We start from the raw sequence: 17,714 nt of genomic DNA, 5'->3' as shown, positions 1-17,714 counted from the left end.
GCAGCATTGTTTGTTTAACGTCCCGAGGGCATAATTGGCCCGTCTCCCTCCTCGTCCTCTCTGGGGCACAAACCAATCTAGCCCTGACAGATGGCTCTACAACAAGACGATTAAAAAACCCAGCTCAGCCTACGAACTTACTGATTTTGCTGTCCTTTCCAAAGCCCATTAGGAGCCACCTTCTTGGCAGATAGCAGGCAGTGAGAGTTTTCTCACTGTATGACTGGCCTGTACATCAGGGAGGGCTGCATAATATTCTTAGATAAGAGGGGTTGGACAGTACTTTGTCACCATATTGTCTGTTATTGTGCTATTGAGCAAGGCAGCATAAATGTCAGAATGCTGATGCATTGCCCGGTGGTCATACGAGAAGGCTGCAGTTGTGCCAGGGAACCACTCATGTGGGACTGAGAGGAAGTCTGTTGGAGAGTTAGCTGTTGTTGAAAATGAACACATTTGCTCACTTAACCTTTTCCTGCAGAAACTGTGCTCTTGTAGGAAATAAGAAGGGAAATTACTCATTTTGAAAAGTAAAAATGACATGCATTAGAATGGGAAACTTTCTTATCTTCACCCAGTAACAAAAGCCAGAGGGATTAATATATGCAATAGTTAAATGAGAACCTCTGGCAATAGGCAAGGCGAAAAATCTTTACGGACCACCTTGAAGAGACAAATTTCCTATTAAAAATCCATTTCAGGTCTTAAAAATGCCACTGGCTAGAATGTAGAACATTTAATAAGAAATTCTCTGCATACTCCATGCAATGCATGACAAGAATGACAGATTGAGATCACACTGCACCACTGCAATCAGTGAATCTCACTGTAATTGTACAGAAACTCATTAATTTTGTTTTGACGCACTGCAAGTCCTTCACATATTACAGCTACGCTTTCAGACTTCATACTTTCTCACCAATACAGAGATTTTAGGATCAATACAGTCCGAGAAATGGTGATAAAAAGTGGATTTAATCTGCTTTTATAGTGTTTGCTTACATCCACTGATCCCAGAAGAGCTCACGCCCTGCTGCTGTTTTTTGTCCATCAATCTGAGATACTGTGCAGACTTAATGAAGACACACACCGGCGGAATTTCAATCATGGAGGAAAAAAAATCTGATGGATTTTCTTTGTAGTAAACAGTCTCTCATTATCACTTCTTTTGTGTAAATTCAGTTTTACACAAAACCAAACTTGTAAGAAAGATGTGGCTGGATAAATTAAAACAGCTTAATGATTCAGGCAAGACGTGCTTTAAAAAAAGAAGAAGAAGAAGCTGTGATCCATTACTCAGCTCAGGAGAATAAAGTAATATCAGATCAACAGCAGGAAAGAACAGGCTGTCCCTCACAGACATAATGAAGACTCATTGCTTTCTACATGTGCCTATAAGATTTCCCCATCCAGGAGCACAACTTTATCACGTACATGCAGACAAGAGAGAGGCTACAACCGTGTGATATATACACCTAACAGCAAAGTGCCCATCCTACCTGATCCAACCTTTGTCATACATACTGTATAGCCTGTGTGTCAATTTTGAAAGAAAAACTATAAGAACGAACCATCGCTGCTGTCAGCTTGAGGCAAAAAAGAAGCCAGACAGAAACACCAACAGGGGGCTGGCACCACGCTGACAGAACACAATCATCAAAGTTTATCGTCTCAAATCAAACCTTTTGCCATGTAAATGTACTGAAGTTGAGGTTCTGAGGTTGTTTACACATGGTAGGAAATGAATCAACTCCAAGTTTCTGCTGCAGAGTGTCAACAAACTTAACGAACTTGCAGATTCTTTGTAAGGAGTTAGGAGACACTATTCTTCATGCTAAGAAGCTGTTTCAAAGCTCTGGAAAAATACATTGATGCGTACGTTTTAAGAGTCCAAAAACCACTGGTGAACGCTTTCAATGCAGTTATATGCGACTGTTCTTTAGATGATTTGGGGAAGTTTTACTGCACAGCACGTGTCCAAGTTTCCTCTTTTACATGGTGGGGGAAAAGAATGACTGGCAAGAAGGGTTGCATGTGTGAGGGCGCTAACATTATGTATGATAACAACAAATATAGAGTTTCATGTTTTCAGGGGCTTCCTTCCTGTAAAACACACACACACACAGAGTTGAATTAAACTTAGGATAAATGAATTATTCCCTCTCAATTAGACTGAAGCACAATATGTTCTGGCGAGACTAAATTATTCTGGTGGGTGGCCCTGTTTGTGTCACAGATGGAATACAACGAAGTCAGAGCTCAAATCAAAGACCCAACCAGCCATCATCATTTCCCTGAACTCCAAAAACTAAACTGTAAAATGAATATTAGCGTCGAAAAACTATTCAGGACTACATAAATGGTAAGTCTGTATTTCCACAGTAGTCAGCAAATTCTATTAAAAACCAAAACCAAGAAAGTGTTAGTCCGCCTCTCGAAACGTTCTGCCTCCGCTACTCCGTCTGTGGCAATCAGCACCGAGCCTGCTTGTTCCTACGTGAATCTTCAAAACAGGTAAGAAAAATAAAGTTTCACTTTTAAAAAGGTTTAGTAATTAATGAAAAAGGCTGGGCACTGTAGCTTTCAGGAAAGGTTTCTCAAACAGGAGAAAATACTGCACTTGGAGGTGTTGGATGTGATCAGTCAGATTATTGGTAAAGAAGTGACTTTTAATCTTAAATAATGTATTCTGAACACCAACCCAGATGATTTTCTAGCTTCCCCGCTCTATGTTTTGTTTTTTGGAGGCTGAATGGTACATTGCCTGTGGAATAAACGAACAACCTGTGGAATTTCTCAATGACTCAGAAACAAATGTGAACATGAGAAATGTTTTCTACAATTTCCTGGAGCATAATGACATACAAAATGATAAATGGAACAATGAACTGATCTCGCTGCTAATTGGGCTTCTTGTTATTTTTCTTACCTTCTTTCTTCTTCTTGAAAAAGACAAAAAAAAAAAGGTGTTTCAAAAGATAGCACACTTGTTGGGGACTATTTCAGCAGTAGTATTGGCTCAAAATAAAGTACGATGCCTCTCATTTATCATAATGGCTCGCTGGCGTGTTTTTAACTGTTTTTGGAAAGGCTGGAGGTCCATGGCACAGATGAATATGTTACATCAGGCTCTGGCTACACTGGCAATAGTTCAAGTAGGTACGATTTTTCTTATAAAGCTCCAAATTGCAAACTTGTCTCAGTGGGCTTTCCAATTTGTACAACACACAACACCCTTGATACTTAGTTTTAGGATAAATTCATTCCTGACTTTGCTTAGAGTAAGAAAAATATGAAATACCGTCAATCTTATCCCTTCAGGCACAACTTGATCAGATGGCTTAAGCTGTCATTCTGTGTATCAACAGACCGCTCACGTACAAATCTTCTGCATAAAAACTCCCGATTATCAAATTAACAAAAACTATTGGAAAATGTTTTTGTTTTGAAATTGGCTGCTTTGTTAAATAATGTAACTTTGCTTTGTCAGGCGTCGTTGGTGCATTCCTGATTAGCAGAGTAGAGCAGACGAGATGGTGTTCTTTACTGCACGCATCCTTGCTTTTCCTGGATTTGTTTGTTTTGATCATTAGAAATATGATTTCATACCGTCTTTCAATAAGGGACGCCTCATGTTTTCAATGGTAACTTAAGCTTTGTGTTTAACTGCTTTAAACGTTCAGAGTATATCATATTCCACCTATGCAGCAGAGAGATGACTCATACCTAGCATACAATGTGTGTGTGTGAGTGAGTGTGTGTGAGTGTGAGTGTGTGTGTGTGTGTGTCTGTTTCTCATGACTGAGGAAAGGTTGTTCAGGAGGCTGGAGGGAAAACAGGGTAAAGGACAAGCGCTCGAGGCAGCAGAGGCAGAATACACACTAAACAGACTTAAGAGTAAAACTTTCTAACGACACGTTCAAGCATTTGCAGATGTGGAGGTCGACTGCGCACATCTGCAGCATCTTGGTCGAGGGCCAAATCTGTACTCTGGTCTCGCCCTAACAGGAAATTAAAGCACCAATATGTAAAAATCTGAAATTGACTGCAGTCATTAAATATTCACCAGCACATTTGTGCCAGCGAGAGACACAGTGCTTCATAGCAGACTACTGGAATACTAAAATCCCTTTTTATACCCTCAACACTAGCTTTTGGAAAAAGAGCCACAAAACAAGAGCAAACAACAAATTAACCCCCAAAATGTGACAGGTAAGAAAAAGTGCTAGACTGTCATCCTGTTCAATCTGTGGCTCCATCAAGTGAAGTCATTTATAGTTTCACACCCTGCATCTCCACACTGCTTTAAAACGACTCTGGTTGATTAGCTATATGAAGGTATTGTAATTAAAACCTAATGAGACACAGAAGTCATGTACGTGTTGCACTCAATCTTCACTAACAAGCCAGAAAGGTTAATTAACACCTCAGATACACTGAACTCTGACGGACACAACCTCGTTGTATGGGTATCAAGTCTCAAAAAGAGCCTAATGAAAGGGAAAAGAAGCCAATCGGTCCACTCAAGAGACCCAGAGAGTGCTGTCTGCATTGACATAACTGTATGAGGAGTCATTTATTGTAAAGAAGACCTGTAAACGATGGACCCACCGTGTGCCATCGGCTTTCCAGCTGACTTTGTATGGATTCTGTTCCAGGAAACGAAGGTTTTGCCTGTCCATGGACACAGGCTGAGCACCAGGAAAACCAGACCTGCAACAACAATGAACACACACATCTTATATTTGTCTTTCCAAATGACACTGATGCACTAAAGCACTCCACTCTCATCATTCTGACCTCCAGTGCTAATCTTTTTCACATCCAACCAAACAGTATCCTTCAGCTACAGTGCAAACCTAACCTACGATCAATGACCAGAACCTCTTACAGTACGATTCTGCTCTTAAGTGCGTCAAAATTTTAATAAAGACACAATTCTGCTCTTATTCTTAGAAAGAAGCTCCATATTTCAGAAATGTATGATTACAACTTGATAAAAGACACCAGAATCCACATTGCTCATGTTATTGTGATTGCTCCTAATGTTCACATTAACAATTTTTAACAACTCTAAAATGTACAACACATTTCATAAAACCCCAATTCCAAAAAAGTTGGGACGCTGTGCAAAACATAAATAAAACAGATGACGTGATCACTTGCTAATCCTTCTTGACATAAACTCAATTGGAAACAGTACAAAGAGAATATTTTAAGTTTTGGATCTCATCAGCTGATTTTTGTAAACATGTGCTTATTCTGAATTTGTTGGCATTTTAAGCAAGTTGGGAAAGGAGCAACTGAAGACTGGGAAAGTGGGACAGGTAAACAGGTTGATTGGTAACAGGTGATAGTATCATGATTGGGTATGAAAGGGGCATCCTGGAAAGGCTCAGTCGTTCACAACTGAGGATGGAGCGAGGTTAAACGCATGATTGGATAAAGGAGATTACTACATGGGCTTAGGAACACAGTTTGCTTTCAAATGATTGCATTCTGTTTTTATTTATGAAATTCTGTTCAATTTGAGAGACAATAAATAAAAGAAATGTATTAACTTGTAGGGAAACTTTTTAGGTCGACTCCTGTGTTGTTGTTTTTCCTTTTAAACGGTTAAATATGTATTTTATTAACATTAATATTTTACAGTACTTCTACAGATGAGGATCACTTGGTTACTGTGTCTTTTTTAACTCCTTAAAAAGCCCAAATGGCTGCAGTTGATCGTGTCAGCGCAACGATATTTAAGCACTGACAGGTATAACAAAAAAACCAACAACTCTGGATGCAGCAGGTAGCGGAAATAGCAGCATGGAGTGTTACAACAGTCAGCAGCAGAGCTACAGCTGCATGTCCCTCCAGGAAAGAAAAATCTATTCCTGACGCTGCCGGCTGTCTGAAAGTGTCAAGATCTTAAAAAAAAAAAAAAAAGGAAAAAGAAGGTGATTTACAACAAGTGAGTCACTCCCAACACAGTACAGTACACCCACATACAGTATGTGTACAGACACACACAGTTTCCCAGAGGGCTATGGAGGAGGGCAAAGGGAGGTTCTTACTTGTCCCACTCGGCCATCTCCTGACACTTTCTTTGGATCTCTCCTAGTTTGGGTTGCGTGGTGACCTGTGTGACGCCTTTTACCGTGATGCCTTCAAGAAATACTGCACCCTGGGAAGAAAAACGAAGGAAAACAGAAGGTTGAACTTGGATTGAATTTAAAGAGACACCCTCCCACACATGCAAGAGAAAAAACATTCTAAATACCACTGTTTCTTACCAAACAGCTGCTTCTTTGCTTTCTGAATCACTGTGTGCGGAGACAACAGGTAGAAATATTAATAAATCCAGCTTGTCCCTTTGACCTCTCCACTTTCAAAAGCATTCCCGATTTAATCATTCGATAAATCCACCTCATAAACCCAGTTCCTCTGCTTCAACTCCCAGGAAACTAGACTCTACTGAATCCTGTATCCTCACCCCTCCGTGACCTTCACTCATGTTTATGCAGGTATCATCTCACACTGATGACATTTGTAGCATTCTTTTTCAGTAAAGGAAAGAATAATTCCTTCTTATTCAATTTAGCTCCTCATCTCACTTATTTCTCTTTCATAATGGCCTTTTTCCCCCCTCATTCTGCCCAGATGAGCGTTGCTAACTGGTATAATATGATAATATATGCCAATTAGAACAGAAACAGATGTGGTATGATAATATATGTCACCCCAAGAACCATTAGTTCATGTGTTTTGTGTATGAATGGCCGCACTGAGAAGAGAAAGCCCAGATAGATCTCATTCTCCACATTTCAATCCAGAAGGACTTTATATGACATTAGACAGTGGGCCGACCACTTATCTTTGTTCATCTATCTTTAAATCAGCACACTTTAACAACCTTGTTCATTCGGCCAGGTGAGAACAATGCCACTTGAGTATGGGTAACACCAAATAGTGATAACAACTTCACATAATTCAGCAGCAGGTTTTTTGAATTTGGAAAGCCTTGTTGAAGATCGGGCTGGGCGACATGGCAATAACATTACAGCATCAATAAAAGACATCTTCTGATATTAATGCATATTATGGCGGCAAATGTATCCAAAATCACATAAAATTAACTGATATTCAAAGCAATGAACTGTGTTGCACTGTTATGCTTTACATGAGGCCTTACTCCTCATGTGTAACAGTGTTTCGGGCTTGTTTTCAGTCGTCTGTCTCCCGCGGACCTGATTGAACAGACATGCTCCTGTTTTAACCAATCCAGCTGTCTACACAGGCCACATAATGGCTCGTGCTGTACACACATACACTATAAAAATAAAAACAACAACAACAACTAACTTTTACACTTTAAATCGCTGCCAAAATGTAGGTGACCTACAACTCAGTACTGTGAATGAACACCACCACCTCAGTGACTCATACTGCTACTATCTAAATTTCATCTTCCTGAATAATTAGTTTGGATTAGAGCTGTAAAATTTCGATTAATGCAGTTGATAAAAGAATTACAGTCAAAACACATGGGGCACGGGCAAGAAACGGCACGTAATGGGGCAAAGCAGGGCTTTTAACCCACTGACTCCATCTTTGTCTGCGTGGGAGCTTCACTATGTGCACATTGAATTTTGCTGAGTGGTAATGCAGGTGGTTCTGCAGGGTTTGGAAGACCAGGCTATGTTAACTGGTACTGGAATTAATTAACCGGATTGTTTTGATTACCCGTTCACAGATACACACTGATTTGATTGATTGATTTTAATGTGAAACGTAAAAACACCCACAAGGTTGCTCTGCTACATCGCCTTGCCTCTGGTACTATTGGTATTGGTATTATTTTTATCACTTCTCAACAGATTGAACATACTTTGTTTACACAGTTCTATGTTGTTTTTCGTTCTAAAATGTTACAGTTCACAAGGCCAGCAGAGACAGAAATCGGATCGCTATCAGATATCTCTGACCCTGCAGGATGGGGATCATCACACAAACTGTAGCCACATGACCTCCATTCCTCAGAAGCAAGTCACTGATTAAAGCTGGCATGTACACGAAACGTCAGCAATGATAAGTTAATTAAATGTGAGCCTCCACAGGCATTGTTCGCTTTGATGGTGTGCCAACTTTTGAACAGACTTTAGGACATTTCTCTTCATGGCAAGTAAAACCAGTCAGACTCTGAAGCAGGCCACTCAACAAAGAGACAGCTTTCCTTAATGACAGTGAAGTAAGGCAGCCTGGAGAAACTGCTGCTGCTCAGGCTTCTTCCTTCGACCTTTCTGCTGTATAAGGGCACTATTTGATTTCCTGTAATTCAGGTTTTCATTGAGCCCTTTACAAATAAACGCAAATAAATATTGACTGTTCATATTTGGATGTAATTGTAATTTATACAAAACAAATCTGATTCACTTTCTACTGTTCAAACACTGTTGCTTCTTTCTTTCTTCCCTCTACGCTGACTGACGTAAATGTTAAATGTTTAACTACTCAGAATTAGTCTGGCTGAGAGCATCAGCTCAATGTAAACGGAAGGAAACCTAATTATATGCAACTGGAGATGATTCAACACTTATAATTTCGCCAAACTGCACTGATGACAGCTTTACATAAAGACAGAAGAGGCGGCTTTTATCTAATCAAAATTACACCTTTGCCAGCAGCTGAGTTCTCCTAATTCAAACATCAAATTTACTGGATTATTATACTGTAAATAACATAAGAGTCTCATCACTTAGAGGAGAAGCCTCCCTACAGACCCTTGATTACGCTGCATGAGCTCCATGTCGTGCAGAGAGGGACCAACGGATTTTCCACTTAAGAGTCCATTTCCTGCAGCTCCCCGGAAGTCTTACCAGTTTTAGCTTCTCCTTCTTTCGTTTGCCCGGCGCTGACCCAGAGGAGCTGGGGCCCGACTCCTGGCCGACAGCATTACCGTCATCGTCCACATCCCCGTCGTCGTCCTCGAAGCACCACTCAGGGAGCGCAGGGGCGGGGGGCGCGTCTTCCTCGTCACCATAGCGACGGAAAAGCTCTTTGAGGTAGTCTCCCTTGTAGATCCCCGGGGCCCGGGCCTTGCCGAAAGCAGCCACAGCTGCCTCGACGCTGATAAGAGACAGCAAACATGGACAGGCATCTTTTAAAAAGCTTAGGTAAGGTAAGGATAGTTTTTATATATTTATGCTCTACCTTTACTGTATTTCTCATGTGATCTGTTTATAACATCTAGAGCTGCATTTGCTGTTTAATCAAACAGCAGTTCATTAGCAATTATTTTGGTAACTGATGTTTTTTTTGTCAAACATTTGATCATTTCACTGTCTCAGATGTGACACTTATCATGTTTTACATGATAGTCAATTGAATTGGGGCTGCGGCTATTATCATTATTTTCTTGATTAAAGGTTGGGGACCTCTGGTTTAGCCTATAATACAATGAAAGTTAATTTAAACACAAGATACTTGTGCTCAAAAAGAGGATTCTGTCTCAGTGAAGAATCTTGGACTGCCTCCATACATGCCAAAGAGCAGTGATTCCTAACACGTCTCTGGGGGTCATCAGGGGGAAACCTCCCTTCAACAATGTTTCGCCTATTTAGTCCCACTACACCTCCAGGAGGCTAGGCGGTGAACTCCGGCGTCCCAGAGTCACCCCCCCTAGTGCCAGTTCACACTGCTCCTACACAATCCAAACAGCACTGCCACGTTCAACTGACCCCGAGATGCTCCAGGTAGTGGCCAATACTGATGCTACCATTTAGCTAATGCTAATGCTAACTGCTAAGAAGAAAAGAAGAAGACAATACAGTTCCGACGCTACCATTTAGCCAATGTTGAGTGCTAACCGCTACCTGCTAAGAGGAACAGAAGAAGACACTAAAGCTAGCTTCACCTATACTGTTAATGTTAACTGCTAGCTGCCAATACTAACTGCTAAGATACTATAATAGCTAGAAAGGCCCATCACAATTTCAAAGGTGAGGTCATCAAATATCATCACATGAATGCACAATGCTGGAGACCGAGTCCATGAGCGAGCTTTGGGAAGAGGAGTTGTGATGAGAAGAAGGGTACTTTAAATAAACACATCAATAAACAACAGTTAAGTGCCAAAAACATAAAAACAGAAGCAAAATAGCTGTCCCGAGTGAACTTTTCAGTCTGACTCATCTACCCAGCCTGGCAGTTACTGCTCACTGCTGTGGGTGTGTGCTTTGTGCTACCGTGTTAGCTGCTGAGCGAGAGTCTGTTGGCTCAGGCGGTGTGCACTGGAGCGCAGCACATCGTTGTCATTGCTAACCGCATCTAACTACCTCATGTCTCATTCTCATGTAAGAAGAGACCTGACATTATCATACTGAAATTAAACAGCAAACACGGCTGTTCTCGGTACCCACAGGTGTCAAGCTAGCATGTTAGCATTGGAAAATTTTAGCTGCACTTTCTCTGCCATTCTTGTGACACTAGCTGAGCAGAACGTCTGCCTAGCCTTGTGGAACACTCTGGTCATGTGCAATGAGTGCACAGGCAGAGTGCACATGGTGTGGCAGGTATGTAGGTAGACTGGCAGGTAGTCCAAAATGCTTCTATAATATATTACCTACTCGAGCTTTCATATCAAAAATGAACGGCAGGTTATTTAACAATAAAAACATATCTTCACTTGCAGCCTTAACCATAACTCACGTAATGTTTAGAGCAGGTATGATAGTAAACTTAACTTGTAACACATGAAACTGTACGAGGGCAGCAAATGCTCTCAGATATTCATTACACAGGAAGTAGTGGGTGGTGGAAGGGTTTTATCCAGCCTTCATGTCTAGCTTCCAGGGATTCTGCTTTCTCAGACTGCTGCTCCACCCCCGACTAAAGACACATCCTCAACCCCCAACCCCCTGCCAGCTGTTGTAAATTATTTAAGACCTCTGTTGTGGAGCGACAAGCTCAACAGCTAAAAAAAAAAAAAAAAAAAAAAAAAAAGAGTGACAGGGGTGGGAGACTTTGAAACCAGAGTAATGATGCAGGTCACTTGGGTTGTATGGTTTGTGTTGTCATGTCAGACAGTTGTGGAGTTTGTGAAACTGCACTTCCAGAGTATGTGTGATTCAATGGGGGGGCCCTTACCTCCAGTCCATCTTCTCCACCAGGTACGCACATATCAGAAAGCCTGTCCGGTTGAAGCCATGCGTGCAGTGAACACCTTCGGGAGAGAGAAAAGAGGCAGTAAAGCGGTCAGTCCCACTTTAAATTAATATCCATATCAAATATTAGGCATTTAACTTGGAAATGTAATGGTAAAATACACAGCACGTCATAACACAACTCCATATTTTCCCCTATTTATGCTCCACGCCTTCAGTCACAATCACAATCAATTTGGCGTTGCAAGTGTGATGTTATTACTTCAACAGCACTGGGGTTTAGCATAATCTTATCCAATATGTCGCCCTCTCACATCAATAACATCAGTCCTCCTTGTGATGAACTGAGCCTGAGTTCATGTTTGGAAGCAGGGGCGTCACAGGCAGATCCGCCTCCCCTCAGATGGGTGTCCTGCCTTTATACCCACATTTAAAGTTAGCCACAACACACACAGAAGAGACCCAGAGATCGATGAAACATTCAGGGAGGTAAAGAGTGGATGAAAAGGGCGCAGGATAAACAAAAAGCAGAGAAAAAAAAAACATACTCTTCGTTTTGAAGTGAATTAGACTTTAGACAAACTGAATTGCTGGGAAGGACGACTCCCCTGAGGGCACAAAATGCCCTCTGAAGATTTTAAGTGAAATTTGTTCACCATTTTAAGAGAATGTTCATCTTAAAAAAAAAAACACATCCCCATAATTTCATAACAAAATTATTTTCTCACAAACAAGCATCCTCCGGCAGGTGCACAGCAGGGTTCACACCACACAGAATAAAACCATCCAACTCTCACATCTCCCCTGCAGTGGAAGTTTGCCTGGCAACGCAAAGGCTAATGAAGATGATGTGAACCAACGTCAGCGGACGGGGATCACATTTACCAGCCCAACTGTCTAATTTGGACATGTGTACCGCAGAGACAACAAAACCTAATCACCAGCTGGCTAAAGACAGGACATTGCTGGGATGACATTCACACATTCTGCTCTGATGTTTGAGCAATTTCATTTCCAAGCCAGGCAGCAGCTCGTAGGTAAGAACAGATCTGGACGAGAATAAAAGATGCTGGAGTGAGGTATGAGAGAGCACCCTGCTGCCACCAGTGTGAAAGAGCAACTTCAAAATTCATGTGGCCTCCACAAGATGCCCTCCCTCCACCACCCAGCTGCTTCTAAGTACAATGTCACAGCAGAATATTACTCCAAACTTTCTTTATTTTGTTTTTTTTAACACTGAAAGGGAAATGAAAACAAGCTGTTCAAAAAAAGAGGACAAATGAGACAAGATGTTATTCCACCAGAGCACCCCTCAGCCCTTGAATAAGGCAGAATTTGAACTATTACTTTGGAACTGAGATCGCATGCCTAAATTGTATACGTTACACATACTTGACACAAGCACAATTATCTAAAGAATACAAATTTCAATTACAGCCATACTGGATTACTGATACTGATATCAATATTTGAGAGTTTATTAAAAAAAAAAAAAATCTTATAACAACATATCAGCCATTTGCACTTTTGGCTGTAGTTTTTGTGGGAAAAGGTTTTTGGTTTCTAGCTCACAACAGCTGTTGAGCTCTCCTTGTACTCAATCAGGTGATTCTGCTTGAGGTGTTGAAGTAAGTGTGTTGCATTGCCCCCCCCCCCCCCCCCCCCCCAATGATTAAGCCTTCTTGCACTTTTTACATATGACCATGGTTTGTTTGCATCTGACGTTTTGCAACCAACCCCCTTCCACGCTACTGTAGCCGCTCCCCTTTTTGAAACTAACTCCTCCACCATAGAGCTGGTTACTTTTAGCCATGCTTGTTGTTGCTGTGCCCAAAAGGTGTGACGCTATTACACGAAGAAGGCGGAATATTGGAATTATCATGATCTGATTCTTTTAACTCACAAAAAAAAATGATATCGATGTTATCGCGAACGATATGATACGGCAAGCCCCAGCGATAAGCTAATATCAGCCGATACATCAAATCTGAATGTGTTGCTCAGTTGTGTTGGAAACTACTTACACATGTATGAAGACTGTCAACGCTGAGCAATCAACATAAAATAATTTATCAGCTTCACTTGGCAGAAATGCAAAAATACATTTCTAAGCACACAGCGATCATTGTCAATAAGCAGAGCAATGTCAAGTGCACCTATAACTGCAGTATTTCCATGAAGTTAAATATACAACATAATTGAAACAACAGCGCTAAAAACCTGCCCACATACAAACAACTACACAATTCAAACCTTTTAAACCAAGTTTGTTTTGCCAGAGTTTGGTGTCTACTGGTGTCCTTTCACCTACACTTCACCTACACAGTGTTCAGTGGGAGAGGAGTGTTGTTTCTCATGTGCAACTCCCACACTTAGAAATCCAACCACATAATGACTTGCACAGCACTGTTTTTGTTTTGGCTGTTTTAAAGATGTTGGACTGAGAGCCGTGTACATTAGGTAGTGCATTTCCAGTCTTTTGCAATGGCACGCGAGCACAGCTTGAGAGGATAATTTCACCTCCACCTGCTACATAAAGCTACTCCGTGACCATCAGCAGAAGACTGGTTGTGCTGGGAAACTGTCTGATGTTGTGAGTACAACTATATGAATAACAAACATGCATACTTGAGGGAAAAATAGTGTGAACATTTTTTAATAAAACATGAAACCTCATGTCCATTTGCACTTTTTTAGAGTAATGCTGCTCCCTGCTGGAGACATTAGGTAATGCTACTAATAGGACAGCATAGCTGTGCACTTCGTAGCCCAACACTCCAATAAACAGAATAATTAAAATTCATGGTCATATTACCAAATTTTTTCATAGTTTTCTAAGTTCAAGAATTAGTTTTTACCCTGATGAATTTCATCAGTGTTAATAAATATTATACAGGCAAGAAAAACATCAGTTCAAGATTTTACTCTTAGCAGTTTAAAACAAATGAGGAAAAAACTTAACAAACACTCGTTGAAAAAAAATACTGATACTGATAGACATAATGCCAACCCAGACATTTCACACTCATCTTAAAGTCCGTTTTAGTGAACCCAACCAACCTCACTTGACAAATTACCATAAAATATGTGTTGAAGTAAATACTACACAGAATGAATTAAGGTCAATATTTTAGCTATCTATACTATCATGATTTAAGACTCCTCTGCTATCACTTCTGTCTGTTCTATGTCAGTTTTGTGTTGTTAAGCATTCAGTAATTTAACATTTTTGTAAGAAGCAGGATGAACAACCTTTTAAAAAGAAATTCAGCTGCTAGATATTGATATTAGTGCCACAACAAAACTATTATGACAATAAAACAATATGTACAAGCACACTTTAAGCTATTTACAGGAACATCTTCTCTCAGGACACAGTCTAACAGTAGTCTTTATTGCAAAAAAGAGAGGCAATTTAATGTTTTCAGAAGTAAAGCAGAGGTGCTCCAGGTGCTTGTGCTTAAGATTCAAGGTTTTTGAGGTGTTGCTTCAGGCATTAAGATTCACATTGAGCGGGATGAATGGAAGCTTGAGGCTCTAAAGAGTAAAACTGTGGTGGTAAACGATCAAAACAAAATCTAAATGAGTTGTTACTAAGGCAAAGCTGTTCCATCAGACTGAGTAAATTATATATAATGTAAACACTCCTTGAAGCTCTTCTTTCATATATCTTCATATTCTACTGTGAGCTGAGGTGATATACAGTACTTTCAGTTATAAACACAAGAGAGAGGTACAGGAGCTCAATCTGCTGTTAATTAAAGATTGAAGCAGCTCAAAAATGTTTCAAGGAAATAAGAGAGGTTCTGCTTTCGTTTCTGACATCTGCTCACATCCCTTATATGAGAGGAAAAAAAAAACTGTAAAGTCTTCATAGCAGGAGGAATTGTTCATTTCATCATTTCCAAATATTTTTACAAAGGTAAAACAGAAAAAATAAACGCCAATCAAAGCACTCAAAGAGGTGCAGCTAAGATAAAATAGTGCATTGACAGGTACTGCTTCCTTCCTGTGCTTCAGATTTAACAACATAACACACAGGACACACAGCAACAAATAGTTTTGACCCTACTATTCCATATCTCTGTAAATTCCAGATGACCCAAGCCATCGATAAAAAAACCACAGCCCACAGTTATCTAAACGTTTCTGACTATTAAATCTGTGAAAGGAGATGTTGCTGCGTAAATGCAAACAGACAAAGATGTGAGCTAAAATGAAGAACATACAAATGGTAATCAGTTATTGATCTGATCGCACTGTTGAGCTACGGTTTCCTTACCTATCAGTTCTGTGGGATTCTTCTCCATGAAGTGTTCACAGAGCCTGATGAACATTGCAGTCGTCTCTTTTGAAGGGCATTCTCCATGGCTATGACAAACAGCATGACGTTGGCCTTATTACTTTTTCACTGAATGAACTACAACTTACAATTACTTAAAGTCATGAAAAAGAATTTACTCATACCCTTTACACTGAAGCTTCACATATTTTACGCCGTCTTTTTCAATGTCGTTGCGGTCATAAAAGCGAGTAGTGTTCGTCAAATCCACGAGCAAACCCATTTTCACCTTAAATAAGACAAAAAAAGACAGAAAAAAAGACATGGGGTGATGTGGGTTTCATCAATTTCAAAATGCTAGGACAGCAGTTCAGTCTTCACAGACTTACTTACTTTTAGACTTTTTAAAAAGTCGGACAGCATGCTTGGATGAAACCTGTACTCCTCTGCAACTTGGTCGTCGTATCTGGGACCTAACATTGTTTTCATCGGCAGGAATTTACCTATGAGGGAAAACACAAGTAATGAATCAGTATTTCTCAGTATAAAGGAAGGGATTATAGGGAGCCTAGGAAGATGACGAATTAGTTGGCTCACTGAAATCTTAATTTTCCACTGCAGGATGAATTTGTCCTTAATTTAATTGCTGAATTCTGCAAAACCCAGCCTCATACCTTGTTAAGTTTTGTGAACAATTGTCACTATTAGCACACTTTATTAAACCAAATCAAATGCCACGCAAAATATGTAGGAAATACTTATTTTACCATGACAGTTGCTTACCTGTCAGCAGAATAAAAGCAAATCAAGGAGGAAGTGCGTTAACGTTTTAAATTAAGCATGTAACAGCACATAAATGGTACTTGTGCCATATTTAAGTTGGTCAATATACAATTAAAGTTTGGTCTTAAATAATAAGTCTGGATTTAGTGCCGGTGCCACACACAGACAGTTAGCATCTGTCTAGCCTACTGCACTGGTGTAAAGCAGACGTGGACTGGAGATAGGTGTGGCAATGCTAGAGCCAAGTAAACATGTTGTTACATTTAAACGGCGTTACTGGATAACGACCACTGCACAACATCATGCACAACCACGCTACTGCCCCGGTTTGTTTTGACACGTGATGCTTCGACAGCGATACTAGCCAACTCCATAGAACTTTCTCTTGTGGGAAATACATGAAAGAAAAACAGCCCAAAAACTCAGCTTTTGTTTAAAATTACGCTAGAATTGTTATCTAGCAAAAAGCACGAATATGCGTGATGGGTTAAGCTTTGACAGCCCATTAGCCACAGCTGCCAAGTAAGCTAAACAACGCGCGCCCGAATAGTGTCACACCAAACTTGATATGATAAATTTAACTTCGCCTCGCTATAACTGGCAAACATACATGCTGCTTAGTAAACGTCGCGTTTCTACATTCGTTACTGGCATCCAGAGAGGTCGGCATTCCAGTTCCAGTTGATTTAAATAAAATGTTAGTTTGGACAACACTGTACGCTAATGTTACTATGTTGTGATGCTAGCTTTGCAAATTGTGTGTATCTGAAAAAGAACAAAAATCGCTAAGTGCTTCTTGCTATGTCAGGACGTTAAAAAAATTAAAATAAAAAGCGGGTCATAACATTACAAACCAGACACCCTGTCATGTTCTATCAGCATGTGAGATAAACACGGAAATTGTACTAAAATTTTGGTCAACAGCTAACGATAGTGACGTTAGCAATAGCACTAACGCAACGTAACGTAAATTAAGATGGTTAATCTAACATTAACGCTTGTTTATCTTTTTTTTCTCACCTGCCACAGGCTGTCCTCTTCTGGGACAACTCCGCCATCGAGGAGGGGGTCCGGTGTGTGACATGTTTAGGAGAGGTTTGGTGAAGTAAATATAACTAGCTAGCCTGTGGCTTGATGGTCCCTATCTCAGACCACGGTGATTCCTGGTTGTCGCTCACCCAAGCACCGCGGACTCAGGGCCCTTTAGCTAACGTTACTAGCTAATTCAGGAAAATCATCCAACAAGTATAAGGCCGGTCAACATTTTGACGGACAATTACACGAACCATATGCTGCTACGACTCACGGTTGATTAGCATGCCAAAAATTATGTGATCTTTTCCGTCTGTTTTTCTTAAATCCAGATTGTTAGCAATTAGCTAGCACAACGTCACCCCAGTCACTAAACGTGCTAGCTAGCTAGGGCTACACTAGCTAGTCTTCTGCTTCTGGCTGTTAACGGCTGTAGTTCAGCCGACAGCCTGCGTCATACTGCCACC

The 17,714-nt window shown here is 40.5% G+C and overlaps 1 protein-coding gene across 1 annotated transcript in view; it reads right to left on the bottom strand.

Moving 5' to 3' along the window:
* Positions 1–17,644, bottom strand: part of rngtt (RNA guanylyltransferase and 5'-phosphatase) — an 84,841-nt gene extending 67,197 nt beyond the window's left edge. Inside the window, exons 1-8 of the mRNA XM_041958539.1 lie at positions 17,236–17,644; positions 15,826–15,935; positions 15,618–15,721; positions 15,433–15,521; positions 11,134–11,209; positions 8,865–9,114; positions 6,063–6,172; positions 4,612–4,713 (exon numbers count right to left, since the gene is read on the bottom strand). Coding sequence (XP_041814473.1) covers positions 4,612–4,713; positions 6,063–6,172; positions 8,865–9,114; positions 11,134–11,209; positions 15,433–15,521; positions 15,618–15,721; positions 15,826–15,935; positions 17,236–17,299 — 905 coding nt within the window. The 5' untranslated portion in view covers positions 17,300–17,644. The remainder of the gene's footprint in view (positions 1–4,611; positions 4,714–6,062; positions 6,173–8,864; positions 9,115–11,133; positions 11,210–15,432; positions 15,522–15,617; positions 15,722–15,825; positions 15,936–17,235) is intronic.
* Between the last annotated feature and the right edge of the window lie 70 nt (positions 17,645–17,714).

Source organism: Chelmon rostratus, chromosome 18 (genome assembly GCF_017976325.1).
Source record: "Chelmon rostratus isolate fCheRos1 chromosome 18, fCheRos1.pri, whole genome shotgun sequence".
Lineage (NCBI taxonomy): Eukaryota > Metazoa > Chordata > Actinopteri > Chaetodontiformes > Chaetodontidae > Chelmon > Chelmon rostratus.
Note: the sequence above shows the minus strand (reverse complement) of the source record. Positions and strands in the feature narration are given on the sequence as shown.